Genomic DNA, 17,395 nt, shown 5'->3' on the forward strand with positions numbered 1-17,395 from the left:
CGTTGGGGTTAGCTTTGTATGTACGTTAGTTTAGTGTAACTTCTTTAGGGCTGTCGCCAGCTCGACATGGACCAGGATCAGGCAGTCGCAGGTGTTTTGCCGCCTGTGGCAACTGTGCTGCTATCGCTGTTGCTACTGCTGCTGCTGCTGCTGCTGCTGCTGCTGGCATTGCTATTGGCACGCCGACTCTCGGCCAGCGCTGGCGTTTCACGTCGATGGCGACGCAATGTGGAACTAGCCGACGGCGCTGACGAGCTCAAAGCAATGTTGGCCGTAAAGGCAGCGGCCTCAGCACGACTGGGCACATTCAGAGTTCCAGTGTTCCCGTTGCTGTTAGCGCTGCTGTTGCTGTTGCTGTTGTTGCTAGCGCCGTTCGCTGTGGCAGCGGCGAAGGATTCGCTGATGCTGCTCAGCGGAGGAGGGGGTCATAAGTTCGTCGTCTGCACCAGTCCGCGCTCCAAATGGAAGCACTCCAGCACAGCAGCGCCCACCGAGCTGCGACGCGCCACCATGGCATTCACCACGCTCCATTTGTTCAGACGTGGATCATAACGTTCCACGGAGTTCAGCGAGGAGCTGCCATCATTGCCGCCCAAGGCAAACAGCACGCCCTCCACCTCGACCACCTCGTGCGTGGATCTGTAAAGGAACACACATTAATATAAGTTTGATTAGGCAACAGCTCTCCCAGTCCACCTGCGCGAGTGCATCGCTGCTATGGGCTCCCAGCAGTTGCGACGCAAGTTGAATCGTTCGCCGCTAGACATGCACATGGTGCCATCGTTGCCGCCAATGCAGTACAAGTGTCCATCCGTGGAGGCGACGCCGCAGCTGCTGCGCCTAGCCGTCATGCTGGGCACTGGCTGCCAGCGACCCACACGTGGATCGAAGCGCTCCACGCTCGACTGATAGTTGGTCGAATCGAAGCCGCCCAAGCTATAGATTTGATTCTCCAGCACAGCCAGGCGGCAGTAGCGACGCCGCGTGCTCATGGCCGGGCAGGAGCTCCAGATGCCAGTTAATGGATCGTATCTCTCCATGCTGCTCAAACACGAGGCGCCATCATAGCCGCCGCAGACGAAGATCAAGCCGTCATAGGCACAAATGCCCAAGCAACTGCGTTTCGTGCCCATCGGCGTGATGTTGCTCCACTTGTTAGTCAACGGATTGTAGCACTCGGCAGTGGCCAGATCACTGACGCCATCATATCCGCCCACCACATAGAGCTGCTTGTGCAGCGACGTGACGCCGGAGCGAGAGCGACGCCAGAGCATAGGCGCCACTGGGGACCAGCTGTTGCAGCGCGGATTGTAGACCTCGCACTCGTTGTGTATGGCAAACAGACTGCCGCCGCCCACGGCAAAGATGTAGGGTCTCATGCCCTCGGGTCGTCGCTCCTGGGTGCGCTGGCTGCCCATCAGACTGCGCTGCTCCGGCAGCAAATGATATTTCATGGCCTCCAGCAGCAGCTCCTTGCACTCGGAATCGTCGCGCATCAGCGTCTCCGCCTCGACGCAGCTCATCAGGAAATCGCGGCTGACCAGCGGCAACCGGACGTGTGACATTAGTTCGGCAATGTGCAAACGGCGCTGGCCGAGATCGTGTTTCACCCAGCTGAGCACGCCCATAAACACTTTCTCCTCGGAGCTAATGTTCAGCTGGCTATTCGATATCAATTCCTTGACCTCCTCGAAGGGCAGCAACAGAAATTCCTCCGTGCCGACGACCTGTTGGAAGTTCTGCAGCGCGTATTTGTGGGAGCGAGTGTGCAGCTCCTTGCAGGAATGGGCATCGGCAAAGCTGCGTATGCCCAGGCAATTGGATGGATGCAGTTGGCGCAGCAGAAATTTACAGCAAGCATCTCGCACCGAGTGCATCTGCAGCAGACCCGATGCCGGCAACAACACCTGGACATTCTGCTCCGTTATGGTTATTTCACCTGTATAGGTGTAGTCGATCAGCTGCCTCAACGCTGCGCTGTCCACGTCGTGCAAACGCACCAAGCCCTGTGTGCGTTCGAGCATATCATCTGGAAAAGCCAAATACAGTTCAAAAACCTATCTCTCTCCTGGGAGTCGTCCAGCTGTTTCACTTACCATTAAACATGGCATAGAAGTAAGGCGAGACGGAAGCCAACACCACGCGATGCGCATTGATGGTGTCGCCGCCCACCTCGAGGCGCACATCGCAGAGCTGCAACGACAGAAGCAAAGGCAACAAACATCATCACATGAAGCACGAGGCAACAGGGCGCAGGGCGCATACAAAGTCTCGCTTTACACAAATCCGATTAACAAAGTCCTGAACGTGCTCAATTTCACAGTCTAAGCAACGGCATATGCGAAGGGCTGGCACAGTGGCTTGCAGTATAAGGGAAATTGTAGCAATGTCTACCCAAGGAAAGTGGGAGCAGCGAAGTTTGATTGAGTTCAGGGTATCCTCTAGTCGTGCATTCCCAGCTAGCGGCCTTTAAATTGCCTATATTAAATTTACTTTCATGAACTTCAAAGGCTTTTAGCCTAGATTTGACTAGAGACTTTGGCTAACTAAATGGGCAAAGACTTATCTCTTTAGAGGCTGCTTTTGGTGCTAATATAAAATTTATTTCTTATTAATTTACCTTAAAATTCCTCAATATCAAATATTTTTATATAATTTTTTATACCACTTTAAGTTCAAAAATTGAAGCGAGAAAAGCAACAAAAAGTTCGCTTAATTTGCAGCTTTTGTATAAAGCTCAGTTTTTAAGCTTAAAGTTTAGGTATTTTAATTATTTATTTTGCCATTTAAACTGTCAACTTCTAAGTGAAAATTGAATTTTAAAAAACTTTTTCTAAACACTAAAATTCTAAGCTATAATTTATCTTAGGCATATACAAAAATTCCCTTTAATTTTGAGAGTTTTTAATACAATCTAAATCAATTAATATCTTCTCTCATTTTCACTCCAATTTCGCTCAACTCTGCGCCACTGTGCTTCACTGCTATTGAGTCCTTACAAGTGATTGCCTTCCACTTTTAGGACCAGACACTCGATGCGTCGCGTCATAAATAACTTTGATGAAGCAGCGCGCTGGCTTCCCCACTTGTCGAGTCACTGCACTCGATTAATATCTATTTTTAATAGCTCTGCAATAATTCGTAACAATGTTTTATATTGCTCGAATACATATAAACATATGTACATAAATATTTGTATATATTTGTGTTTTATTTAAATTTGTGCGGCACACGTCATGCGGCTGAGGGTGGAGTCGCCTTTGCTTTGAATCGTTTTAAGGCCAAACACCCGCTGAGCAAACAAATTTTTGTTGTAGCTGCTGCTGTTGCTTTATCAGTAAACGGCAATTTGCTCTATTAGCTCACCCAGCTGCTGCCCTCTGGGCGGCACGACACGCCTGTCACACTGTCATTCAAGCAATTAATTTTTGCCCAAAAGCAAATTATGTATACGCCCTGTGCGACAGGCCGTAAGTGGGAATATGTCGAATAGCACGCAAAAAGTAAATTGTTGAATCTTAATTATGCTAAATAGTCATTTCATTAATTGTGCAGATCGAAAGAGGTCTGCTATCATAGATGCCCTCTGTCAAATGATTTCATTTTCGTTCAAATGCTTCAAGATTTTTCATGGTTGAATTCTAGTTAAGTAAGTAAGAAAAAATATGTATATATAAATAACTGAGCATTAATTAGTAAGAATATTACTAATAGAGCTTAAAGCTAACAAGTTCTAAAGAAATTCCATTTTATTTATATTATATTAAATTAATTCATATGTTAGCTTGGAAGACAAAGGAAGTTAAATTAACTATATTTCTATAAAGTCAAAATTATATTCAAAAAGAAATTTCAATAAATATAGTTATTAAAAAATAACAAAACTCTGTTTTTATTATTTGGTACAACAAAATTCAAAGCAAAATTCAGCGATACAAAAACCAGCGAAAAATTTCGTTGCATATCCAAAAGGCGCAAATTTAGCGGTTTTTGTTTAGTTTATAGCCAAAAATGTGGGAATGATTTAGCCATTCCAGAGTTGCCCTACAGAAATTCCTTGAATGCCAGCCAATTGTGTTACATGCAATGTTATCAAACAGACTTGTCCTTTCAACATCCTTAAGGCTATAGCCGAGTTACAGCTTATGGAAAACAAGCATTTTAAAAGGACTTTGACTCGGCTTTAGGAGCATAGGCATTAGGGTAATTGATGCCCATCAAATCATTGTTGGCTCATCGAAGTATTCAGGCTAGCTGCTTGCTGTCAAGAAAATGGCCCAAAAATCGCACAAAATGCCAAATATCTCGGAAATCACACAAACAACGATTTTCATGTCCTTTGGCCAGTTCGTAGTCCTGATGACCCCAACTGATTTGGCAGACAATTTGTCTAACAGTAAACGCTGCGTTAAAGGCGTTTTGCTGTGTACACAAAGGTCTTTGGCTTGAACGATTTTCGTCCTTTTCATTGCTAATTCTTTATCAGAAAGCTGAGCTTGTTTTGTGGTTCACAGGACATGCCGTTAGTCGTTCAAATGTGCAAACTAATGTAGATTAATTGCATTTTTGAGCAGACTCCATAAGTTTTCGATGGAGTTCTGAAAGTCCAGCTGCTGACAAGCGATAAGTTCAGTTCCTAGTGCAGCATATCCTTTCAAATTTGGCACAAATGTGACTCAAATAGATATATATTATATATAGAATATATGTATCTTTAGAGAGCATGTCTTCTTAGCCATATATTTGAGCATGTTCAAGAAATTTGATGCATGCAGATACTAAGGATCAAGGATTGCTGTGAAGTTTCTCACAATTCTAATATTTCGAGGACGAAAGACACAACGATCTATCCCTAGATTATTTGCAGCATAAATTTTCTACTTTCTCCCAGGACTCTGACGCTTCATACTTCCATATCTAAAGCTAAATCTTGTTACCTGTGCATTATTTCTCATCTGATTGATGGCAGCAAAGGAGGCGATGCAGTGTCCCGGATTTTGATGATGCGCCTGTGGCAGCACCTCCTCGTTGGGACCCGGTGGGCTAAGATCGCTGGGCGTTTGTGTTGAGTTGTTGCTGGTGGTGGTGACATCCTCGTTGTTGCCACTCGACTCGGCGGTGCTGCGGGCGAGCAAGATAACAAAACAGCAATCAGATTAAGCTCTTCAAATCAAATCTCATATGTATAAATTGAAATTAAGTAGATAGATGATGATGATGTTGATGATGATGATGTTGATATATTTGATGTGGCGACAAAATGACGCCAGACACAGTTAGCGACGGACTTGGGGGTTGTTCAATGCAGACTCCCCAAAATGCTCAATTTTTCGGGGGTTGCTCACAGCTCCAAAGCAAAAACATAATATATATGTATATATATCATTATAGAGTTGACTTACTGATTCGATTTGACAGGCAGAAACATTGCGTTGCGGTTTCTTCTTCTAAGCAAAATAAAACATATTCGGAATGAGTTCTGAAGGCTTTGGTCCTTGTTTATTTTTGGGTCTTTCTAACCCACTAGAATATGTCAGTCTTTTCTTTTGGCAGTTCCGGCGTTTGTTGCAGCTGTAAATGAGGTAAAAACGAGTAGAAAAAAATCAATAGGTTGTAATTGTTTGGCACCCACCCCCAGGCAGCAAAAAGCACACAAAATTTAGGTCACACGCAGCAAGGAGCGTCGCATGGATATGAGATCATAGCTAACCCGAGTTGAGTTTTTTTTTTCGGAAAACAAAAGCATCAAAAGAGAACTCAGTTAAGTAGGTTAAGTGCCGTCAAAACAGCTCAGCTTGCCCACTCGAGAGCGGGCAGAGGTCTCTCGCTATTGTTAAGAGCTGCACCCAGGCGTTTTGGGATTTGGGTTAAGCTCGCTTCCTTCTCGGCTACTCCTACACTTGCTGCAAATATCCTGCCACATGCAATTTGTGCATTTGTGCCACGAGGCCAGCCAGCCAGGCGCGTTAATGTGGTCAGCAGTTCACATTGTTTCGCTTTATTGTGGCCCATTAGCGCACGCTCCACACTCCATGCCAAGGTTGAAGCTGGTCTAAACGAGTTGTGGCTAGGTGGGAGTACAAATTGTTGCATGCAAGCTCTAAACAAAGCTTATATATAGTGGAAGTAATCAGGCAAAGTGTGTCTAAAAAAGTGCACTTGACTGACTAGCAGATGCCCTAAGCCATAGAGCTGCTGCGCAGTAATTGACTGAAACTAAAGTTTGCCTGACTAGCAGATACCCGACTCTTACAATTAACTTGATACATTTAAGCTGATTTGTAAGCGTTAAGTAATCTTATTGAAAGTGCTTGACAAGCAAATACCCTAAGCATAGCTTTATAAGCTGCTGCTGCTTGCTACTTTCTTTCTATATACTACATATATCTTAGATCTTAGATCAAACCTAGCTGAAGACTTTGAAATCAATTTTATGTGAATAATCTTGCTTTCTTTTGTAAAATTTCTAATTTGAATCAATGCACAATGAAGCGGATGTTTCAATTCCATATTGTTTTTGACTATTAGGCCTGACTTCTTGAAGTTTTTAGGCTTGTTAAAGGAGTCGTATGAAAGTATGAAAGATCATTTAAAATATGGTCTTACTTCATTTCTTGGAAAATGAAAACTTTAAAATGAATTTAGTTGAGTAGAAGAACATATCTAGAACTGAATCTTATTCTAGATTAATAATATATATATTTAATAGTTTACTTTACAGTTGGTAAAGTTTCGAGACTTGTTTGGCCTTTAAATTTATACAAGAAAAATAAGCGTTGCAGTGTAGAAAAAGGTCTTTAGTTTTCAATTAATTGTTCAAGTTATTGTTAAGATTCGCTAAGGTAAGCTACATAGTTACTGGAAAAAGTCTTGAACTTCTTAAGACAAGGATTTTAGGTGAATTAAATAGTTTAAGTATTGAGTTCATTCAATGTGGAGAACTTTTCTTTAGAGCCTTGTCTCTCTCTTTCTCTCTCTCTCTGTCTGCTTCTCTCTTTCTCTCATTTATCTATTGTCCATACATATATAGGGTTGACTTTTGTGACCTTTTCTTTCGATTTCAGTTCTTGATTTTTGTATATATTTTCTTTTATTTTATGCTTTTGTTTTTGCTTTTATTTCATTTTTGGTTAGCTCGCACTCTTGATAAATGTTTACATTCGGCTTGGCCATGCAAAGTAAACAAACAACAAAGCAAAATGCAATTCGACAGATTGTGCAAATAACCGAAAGAGCAATGCTTATTATTATTGTTGTTGCCATATATGTGCACGTACTCATATTAAGTATACGCCCCCTGCCGTCCCCCTGCTCTGCCTGCCTCTGTGGAGCCGGCAAATATCACGCTTGGAAAGTTCTGGGGTCAACAAAACGTGGCCAGACATCGGCCGCGGCGGCATGTGTGAAATTAACGTCACGATTTTTTAACACAAGAAATTAAACAAGGCAATCAAAAATCAAAAAAAATTTCACTTTGCCAACAACAAATTAACGACAATTTAGTTTTCGATGCGTGGCCCAGCCGAAATGACATGCTTGAGGGCGCATTCATGTTGCGAGGGCAATGAACGTTTATGCATACATTACGGACCCTAAACAAGAAGAAGAAGAAGCCCCATTAGGTGCTTATTACTGCACACACACGCACTGACACCCACCCGCACACACACACACACACACACACACGCATGCAATTCGCAACTGTTGCAAAACGGACTTGACACAGAAGCAGCCGTGGGATTGTCACAGTTACCAATTCGCATGCAGCTCTTCTCTGTTGGACTAAACGAGGGTCAGTTCCCCTGCAGAGTGCGCTAACAACAAGAAAAATCTCTGTGCGTGCCACATGGCGTATGAGCAATGTGCGTGTAATTAAAAACTATGAGCCAGGGTCAAAGCGCGGCCTGGGTCGCGTTTACCGTTACGCGTCGCAGTGACAGCTGCTAAGCGCGAAACTAACAGTTCTCTATGTGGTTGCTGCACACAACAAAAAATTATACACTGAGAGAAAAGAAAGTTAGCAAAATATTAAATTAAACTAAAATAAAACATAAAATATACAAAAATAATAAAAATAAAAATGATATAAAATAATAAATAAATAATATATATAGTAATACATATAATTATAAATTATACACTAAGAAAAAACATTTTAGATATATATTTATTTATTAAATTATAAAATATTTAAATATATATGCTACATACTAAATTAGTATAAAAACATACATTATACACTGACAAAAAACAGTGTCAACAAAAGTTGCATAACAAATTAAGAAATTATATACTAAATTATAGTAAAGCACAACAATTTCTCGAGAATATTTGTAGCTTTATTTGCTATACTGTTTAAAGGCAAATTACACTCAAAGAAAAAGCTTGTCTTTATTAGGGAAAATTATAATAAAGCACACAGCTTGTGCACATATTTTAAAGCACAGTAAACTTTGTAATTAAAAAGTAATATTTTGTTAATGAGTTTTGTGCTTCTGCCTAAGCGCTTTCTCTCAGTGTAACACACTCAGTGCGTTTAATTAAGTTGAAATTGTGTTGTCTTTATAAAATATGAGGGCGACGTTTGAAATTTATGCATAAACATGCAAAATACGAGTGTAAGAGGAACAGGAAGTGGGCGGCTCGGGAAATGCAGCTGGTTTATATATATAATATATATTTATATAGTATATATACTATATATAAATAGCCCTTGCAAATTGACCAGCTCAATAACTTTGGCTACAGATGCTCAAACAGCTTCCGTTTGCAACAAAAAAAAATGTGCTAAAAATATTTTAAGCAGAAAACAAAAAGAAAAAATGATGGAAAAAATAATATTTAAGACACCGAGGAAGAAATACGCTTAAAAATTAAGAGCTTCAAAAATGATTCAAATAAAGCTGGAATTTTTAAAACTCTATATAAATAAATTAAGCCATTCTGTTTCCATAAGCAAGATATATAAAGCATATTAAGTAAAGTAGATAGCAAGAGAGAGCATGATCCTCTGAACTCTGAGGAGGAATCTCTGCAAAGTAAGTTAAAGAAAGAAAACACGTGAAGTCAAAGATAGCGACAGCTTAGCTCAGATACTGATCAGGAATATGTATATATACACATAAAGAAAAACATTTATATTTATGCATATATAAATAAAGTTTTTACTAGAAATTCTTATACCCTCAAAATGGTTATAAAAATAACAAACAAAATATCAGTTCAGCAGAAGTTTAGCTACAGCGTGTGTGCGTGTGTGAGGTGTGTGTGAAATTCAAATTAACAACCAAATGAGCCAGAAACGAATGGGCCACACGTTCAGCCGGCAAGTCGTTAACAAAAAGTCGAGAGTTGGGTCTCCCTATAGAACGAGCAACAACAGCGAAAAAACCATTCAGAAAAAAACTTTTTTCCAGCGTCTGGCGACAAAAATTGTGCAAACATTGAACCGGTTGTAGTAGTATATATGTACACAAATATATATAGATATTTACGAATATATATATACTATTTTGTACTATTCGCTTTGGGCCACATTTGGCATTTGTTTATGCTCCACGTGACGCTGGGCCATAAAGCGAAACAATTGCAGCGCAGCTAAAAACTGATTCTTGCACGCTTCATTGATGATTAATGGCTCGATGCTGCTATGCAATTGGCCAAGAAGCCAACAAGCCAGCAAGCCGGCAAGGTCAACCAGTTTTTGCTTAATTCAATTCATTATTTGTTGTCTATGCAATTCGCCTTGAGCGGAAATAACCCTCCGACTCAGCTTCAATTACGGCTAAAATCCATGAATAAGACGCATTCGAAATGAGAAAACGTTCTAAGCACAGGCTCCATTATTATTCTAGAGATTTCAGATGTACTGAAAGCTATACAAATTGTAAAAAATTCTGTTTTAATTTCAGCTCATTTTGCAGTAGTTAAGCTAAGGTTCTAAGGCAGCTACATAAATGTGTATTAAATGGTAAAAAATTATAGTTTTATTAGAGGTAATTTATAGTAGTTAAACGCACAGTTAGCCAGTTGCTAGAGACGCTCTTTATAGGTTAATTGTTAAGGAAATTATATAGTTTAGAAACGTTAATTCATTCCAGTTAAATGCCCGAATAAGTGCTCTAAAAGCAGCTATTAACTCTGAGATATTTTATAATTAAATGCAAGAACGGAAAATTAAGAATCGAGAGAATTTCATTAATTCATTTTGACAGTTCAAATAATATGTTATGAAAATATTAAAAAAAAACTTAATTTCTATAAAATATACTTCACAACTTTCTCACCCTAATTTATTTACAATTTCTTCATATAATAAAATCTCGAGCAACTGTTGAAATATGATTTCTTTTTACCACTTGACAACCCAAAACCTACTTCGATTACTTGACTCTTAGCCTTTTTAGCTTCAAAACACGATTGTTTAGCACATTCTTTATTGAACCGCTTGGCGGGCTCTTGAAGCGCCCCCAAACACGCGTTCAAGTGCCAATGCGTGCTAGGTAGAAAAGAAATACTCGAAGAGCAGCTCCAAATATGGGTAAACGATGTTGTAGGAGTCTCCACATACCTGTGCGAGCAGCTAAACAACCAGGTAGCAAATCTAACGAGTGTTACGTATACGCAGCGTATGCCGCAATTAATGTAACTGCTGCGACCTCCATTTTGGCTGCCTTTGGTCAATAAGACAAGGCGGAGCAGAGAGTAGAACACCTGCGATTCCATTCACCCCGAGAACGAAAGTGAGTGAGACTGGGTCGCTAATATTGACTGCTGCTGCTGCTGTTGCTGTTATCGCTGCTCACAATATGCCGGCTTTTTACATTCTATGCCTATCTACTATATATATTCGTTGCGGGTCGTCAACCTGCAGCCAACAGCGCGGGAAACTTGTGAAAAACAGCCGTTTTGTGTTTTTGTTGCGTCTGCGCATGACACTATCTCTTTCTCTCGCTCCCTCTCTCACTCTCACTCCAACTCTCCTATCTTCGTTTTGGTCAGTGCAGCGGCATGTGCCGTTATTCATCAACTCCACCCTCAACACCCAAAAAATTTTCACAATTCATATCAAACTTACTGCCGCACCTTATTTTTGAGTTTATTTAGATTAACTTATTAAGTTTGCATTCTTTAACGGCACTTGAATTGTTTTTGTTTTTCTTCCACTTTTAATCGTTATCCTTTATGGTACCACATTCACATATGCTGTAAATTTATAACTGTTATTTATCCAATTATTATGTTGCTTCCAACGTCGCGTGAACAAAATTTCGTTTTGAGAACTCTGCACGAATAACAACTGAACGGCACCAAAGCTCAGACGCGACTGAGCGCAACGTTTATGCAGCCAAGCCAGCGACGTCGACGACAGAGGCAGAACAACTCAAAGAGAGCGCAAGTGAGCCAGGGGCGTAGAGTGAAGAACATTAAGCAACGCTAAGCGAACGTCATTAAATATATAACTTTTCTATTATTATGCTCTTATGCTAACATTTACATAAATGACTATAGAGTCGATGGGTCGTTCTTTATACATATAACATATTACATATTGATGGTAAAACTAACATTTGCTCATTAGCCGGCGGAGAATATGTATATACATTTTTATTAATAATAAACAATGAAAATAGTCAAATTTTTTGTAATATAACTTTTTGTAATAAACAATAAGTATTTCCTTTTGTTAAAAATTAAAAAAAAACTACATTTCTGCCGCAAATTCAAAAATTGCTAACTAACTTTGCTATCAGCGCAGCTTTGCTGTTATACTCAAAATGGCAATGTTGGACTGAGACTCGAAACAAGCTTGAAGTTTTTGCTGTTCTGTTAAGCAAAAAGCTTTTAAAGCTGTTACTTGAATGGCCTGAGACAGACAGGGTGTTTGTTTTGCAGCTCATTGTACAAATGATGGGCGCTATATTTAAATTTTAGTAGAATTTCTATTTTTGCTAGTTAATTAAAAAATAAAATAGAACTATACATTTGTTTATATCAACATGCAAATTAACATTTACAGCTACTTAGTTATATATGCACTTACAAGCAGTCTGTCTTATACGAAGTTTTAATTATAAGAGTTTAGAATAATGCGTATAACAGTTTTCTGTACAAAACAAGCACATAGATAGATTTTTAAATTCAATTAATTATAACAGTTTTATTAGTTGAACTTATGCATATTCTGTTACACGAATGCGTATTCTTCTCTTTATGTATAAGTTAATATAATTATTGAGAGCTTTAGACATGTGTATGTTAAATAAGGGTCATAGTATAATTATAACAGTTTTGTAGTTATTATAGAAGACTGCATTATTATAGAAGACTGACTTCGACGCGCCTACTAACTATTAAAAGGTTATGCAAATGCCTCCGCGCAGTCAACGCAAAAAATGTTGCATGCTTTTAGGTGCATACAACATTAATTATTCATGGAAAATTCAATTTAGACTGAAAAGCGTCAAGTACAGCGCTGAAACAATGTTTTACAAAACAAAAAAGAAAAAAAAAACAAAATGAGTTGAAAGTAGGTAAATTAGCAAAAGTGTTTCAAAACTTTTAAATGGCTTGTAGCAAAAGTTTGAGCTGCTGCTGGTTGCTGCTGCTGTTGCGGCTGTTGCATTTGCTGGCCATTAGCTCGCCGGCCGCGTCACAAAGAACCAAACCACAAATCTAATTAGGTTGTAAAGTAAATGCAGCAAGAGCAGCAGCAGCAACAGGAGCAACATCAGCCATCAAGCATCAAGGTCTAGCTGGATGCTGGACTCAAAGTAGCAGGACAAAAGGTATAAAAACCGCTAGCCACTGACACAATTATGCAAATCCGAAACAATTTTTTCAATTTGGTTTTTTGCAAAGAAGCGAGAAGCCTTTGACGTCAGCTCGGCGGGCCCAGTCGCCGGGGGCAACAGTCAGTAGAAAATCTGAATAACTGAATATCGCATTGCGCAATAGGGTATGATAATTGCACTTGTATACCTTTTGGCACACCTGAGCCTTATTGCCGCTTAAAGTCGAGAAGCTGCTGAACGGGTAAATGGCCACACAGATGTCGGCCAGCCACCCACTGGCGAATTGGCCAATTGCTCCATTGCTATGCATATTAGACAATATCCAAAGCGAGTCGAGTCGAGTTGCGTTTCAAATAAGCAGCTAATGTGACAACTTTCGCGCATGTCCCGAAACAGTTGAGTCTCCCCCACTCCCACCCACTCTTCCAGGCACCTGCCGAGCCGAGGCAACAGGGACAACAGGTGCTCGTCGCCTGTCGGCTATAAAAACCCTTCATGCATTCGCCTCTGCCATCAGTCGACAGTTGACAGTTGCCTCGTCTTGTGGAATCCGATCTTGTGCTCTGCTGCTCCTAAAACTAAACTCAATTGCTTTGTTCACCAATAAATAATGTGCTTAACAAGTCTTTAGCTCCGGCCAAAGCAAACGTAATCTTGGACAAAATGTCTAAACTCTAATTCGAGAGTTTTGCCTCAACCCAAAAAAAAATAAAGTAAAAATTATGTTGCTTCAATGCTTCAGTTTAAAGCAATGCATATCGCTGTTGTTGCTGCTGATGACAGGTGAGACATGCTCGAAATGTAACAGAAATCTTCTGTTAATATTTTTTTTTTATTCATTTCATTATTATTTATAGCTTACTTTAACAATAACACAAGTTTACCAGTTTTGGTAATCAAGAATCTGATTATATATAGTTTAAGAATTGTGAATTTGCTGAATCAGATTTAAGCAGACTTCTAGTTACTAGCTCTAATTCTAGTTAATTGCATTTAAAAAAAAAAAAAAACAAATATCTTTGAAGCACTTCAGATAAAGGCAAAAACCACTCACATTCTTTTTTTTTAAGTTTTAAGTCTAACCTTTAGGTTTATTTTCTATATAATATAAAAATTTTTGTTCAAATTTTAGGTTTGTGAAACAAACATTTTATAAAAAACAAAATAAATTTTTTAAGTGAATTTCTTTTTAAATAAATAAAAAATAAACCTTAAAAAATGTTAAAACAAATTTTTAATAATAATAAAATGAAATAAATAAAATAATAATTCATAAGGCGTTTTTATAAATTGTTATAAAAAAATATTTATATTTTTATAACATTTTTTAATAAACAAGCTAAAAAATGAAAGATTGTATAATAATTATTGGTAATTATATATATAAATATAAATATATAATCATAATTATTTATTATAATTTATAAATAGTTCTTAATACATTTTTATTCAAGTTTTACCGTACTGTAAAATAATCATAATAAATGTGAATGAAAGCACATCGCAAATTGTTGCCAAGCATTGATTAAGCGACAAATAAATCATATAATTTTATTTACAAAAGGAAATACGATATCAGTACATACAAACACACACACCCACACACACACAGGTACAACACATGAGCACAGAGAGCACAGAGAGCACAGTCGAAACTGGGGAACTCCCATTTATTATGAATTATGCATTTCAATTGGCCAAAGCTGTATAAGAGTTTAGCCGACTAAAGTAGATTTTCAAACTTGAAATGAGAATGAAATATCAACTAAAATTTCTAAAAAAAAATACAGCTGTTCAAAGGGAAAACCCATCAAATGCATTTGGCTAGCCGCATTCAAAACAGTTTTTAAAGGCGTAGTAACTAGAAACAGCCCTCAGCTATTACTATTAACTAAGGCGCAGGTATAAATGCAAAATATAGTTCGAACTAAGTTGATTAGCCACAACGAAACCGCAGTTATGCGTAGTCCAACTCAGTCTTTCTTAGAATAGAGTTTGACAAGGAATATATGCTAGATAAGCGTATTGTATAGATGTATAAGCGTATAAGTAGCGCATTTACTATGCTTATACCAGTTTTGCAAGCTGTACTAAAATAATTATATTTATACATATGTTGAATCTTTGTATGTTGCTTATACGCAGCGTTGTTATACGTATGTATAAGTAGCGAGTGCTGTATATAAGCTGTATAACAGTTCTGCAGTATGTACTTATACCAACCTGAGTGTACTGTAAGCAATCTCAATGTTTTGGTGTTACTATTTTCTTTCTTTGAGATTAAAAGCTATATAATTAAACGTTAATTTTTAGCAGAAAGGATTAAGCAACCTACATATGTGTACATATACATATGTTTATACCCTTAGCTTATACAAAATGTATTTATAATACCAAAAAAGTAGCCACAATCAACAGTCATCCCAGAATATGAATTTGTGTACTATTTGTAGTTGTATATATCTGTAAATATATACATTATATACATATACAGACATATATATAATATAAGCACAATCGAAACAAACATTTATATGCACAGAATTCTTTCTATAATGCCTGTATATATGTTTGTAATTTGTTTATAGTATTGGCTTTAGAGATAAACCTGAAATGAGCCCTATTAGCTTGCGAGCTGAGGGAAAACCCATTTTGATTATTGTGTCTGTTCAAATTAATAACATGAGTCGCACAAGCTGTCATTATAGTATAAAATCATTCATAAAAAACAAAACAAGTATAAAAAAGTTATCTTTGTTTAAAAATATATAAATATAATTTTTTATATTATATAAATTATAAAAATAAGTTTGAATAATTCCTTAAGCTGCATATAAATTTCTATCTCAAACTAAATTATACTTTATATACTTTTATATGGAATACTTTGGCAATGATTTGAATTTTCAAAATTGGAAATCTTTGAATAAGTAAAATCGGGAAATAACCATATGCTATACAGCTTAACAGTTGAGAAATGAGTTCCCTCGATAGAGTGTATATTACAGATAAAGACTTGAACTTGTAAACGTATATTCCTAGAGAACAGCGTCATACAATTATTGGTGGGATGTAGCACTGCTGTAGAGTCGTGACAACACGGAAATGCTTTATCTGCCCCAGCTTTGAATGAGTATCAAATTTATTTCATTGAATACCTATATCCGATTCCTCATTTATTTAGTTTCATAAGCACTTATCCCCACCCCAGCGCATATCGTATAAAATTATGAACGAATTCCCTGAACATCATGCCTTATCGGGCCACATGGACAACTGTCTCAGCTTTAGCAAATATTAACACAATTTAATGAAATTGAAATTGAAAAAAGGGCTGACGCTACACAAAATAATTATCTCAGATTCAGCTGGCATCTAGTTGCATATGGCATACATACACATATGTATGTCTCTGTCAGCTTAGCGATTGACCCTCAATTAATTTTATTGTTTTCCTTTCGTTCCGTGCATATCAGCAATTAAAATCTGCAGGAGCCCGAACGGAAATTGAACATCCGTTGCAGGCGCTAGAAAATATGAATCCCTGTGGACACGTATATATATATATATATATGTATAGTAAATAAATGCTACTTGTTTCACAGCATCGCCCATGCAAATGGCGGCCATCGATGCGAATTCAAAGGATGCGTTGGCGTCGTCCTGGAGCAGCAGCAGCAGCGACAGCAGCGGCAACTGGCCAGCCAACAACTTGTATGCCAACGGAAACCCTTTGCCAAATATTGAGGCCATGGAAATGGCGCCCGAATTTGTTGACATGCCTTTCAATTTCCCGCCGTATCCGTTCAACAAGAACAGACATTGGCGTTCCGATAAATACTTAAAGCATCTGGTCCAGGTGCATCGGACATGGCTGCAATCTCCGGCTGAGCGATCTAGAAGAAAAGTGAAACGCGGCCCACAATATTGGCCAATGAGTCTGAATGATTACGGGCTCTCGTCGGATATAGCCAACTACTATCAACGCAAACGCGAACCGGCCGTATATGAGAGTTCACGCTTCAAGCCCTCCATCAGTGCTGGTGATTAGCTGCAATAGTTGCATCTATCTGTTGCTAAGTGAAGTATTCCTGTCCTCTCTCCCATTCTCTCTCTTACTTCTAGGAGTAATGACAAATCTGGGTGATTTCTTTAATCAGCTAAAGGCGAACGTTCATTATGCCGAGCAATCGCAGCACCAGATAGGCGAAGAGGAGTCCCAGCTGCTCGAAGGCATCCATCCACATCAGCAGCAAAGGGAGAACGATGACGACGATGCAGATGCATTAGATGGCGCCGATTATGATTCCGGGCAGCCGCCCGATCGCAAGGGATCAAAGTTGCGTAACTATCGGCCATCGCAGAAGATACGCTCTTTGGTCTCACGTAATCCCAATGGTTATCGCGGTTCGCAGTTTATTGATCCGAGCTACATGTGGTTGGGTCTGGGAAAATGACCATAAACTGCTCTATATATAGGTTGCAACGATTCGAGAGATCCTCTTCCTTCAGCCCCGCCCCTAAATTTTTCAAACTTTTATCTGTGTGTACATATATATATATATAAAAATATATATATTAATATATTATATTATAGCAAG

General features: G+C 38.7%; 2 protein-coding genes across 3 annotated transcripts; one reads left to right on the forward strand and one right to left on the reverse strand.

The window, feature by feature from the left end:
• Window positions 1-418: 418 nt before the first annotated feature.
• Window positions 419-11,303, reverse strand: LOC111593290 (kelch-like protein 17). Its single transcript, XM_023305966.2, has 6 exons — window positions 11,078-11,303; window positions 5,403-5,571; window positions 4,938-5,121; window positions 2,097-2,193; window positions 697-2,029; window positions 419-639 (listed from the first exon to the last, which is right to left on the reverse strand). Exons 2-6 carry the CDS (start codon window positions 5,426-5,428, stop codon window positions 426-428), a joined length of 1,854 nt encoding a protein of 617 aa, XP_023161734.2. The 5' UTR covers window positions 5,429-5,571; window positions 11,078-11,303; the 3' UTR covers window positions 419-425.
• A 1,994-nt stretch (window positions 11,304-13,297) lies between these two features.
• On the forward strand, window positions 13,298-17,336 carry LOC111593283. 2 transcript variants are annotated; one of them, XM_023305956.2, is made up of 3 exons: window positions 13,298-13,577; window positions 16,400-16,837; window positions 16,920-17,336. In XM_023305956.2, exons 1-3 carry the CDS (start codon window positions 13,517-13,519, stop codon window positions 17,249-17,251), a joined length of 831 nt encoding a protein of 276 aa, XP_023161724.2. In that variant the 5' UTR covers window positions 13,298-13,516; the 3' UTR covers window positions 17,252-17,336. The 2 variants fall into 2 exon arrangements, with proteins under 2 accessions (XP_023161724.2, XP_023161725.2); XM_023305957.2 differs by having other exon boundaries at window positions 16,923-17,336.
• The last annotated feature ends 59 nt before the right edge of the window (window positions 17,337-17,395 follow it).

This window comes from Drosophila hydei, unplaced genomic scaffold (genome assembly GCF_003285905.1).
Source record: "Drosophila hydei strain 15085-1641.00,03,60 unplaced genomic scaffold, DhydRS2 tig00008122-arrow-pilon, whole genome shotgun sequence".
Classification (NCBI taxonomy): domain Eukaryota; kingdom Metazoa; phylum Arthropoda; class Insecta; order Diptera; family Drosophilidae; genus Drosophila; species Drosophila hydei.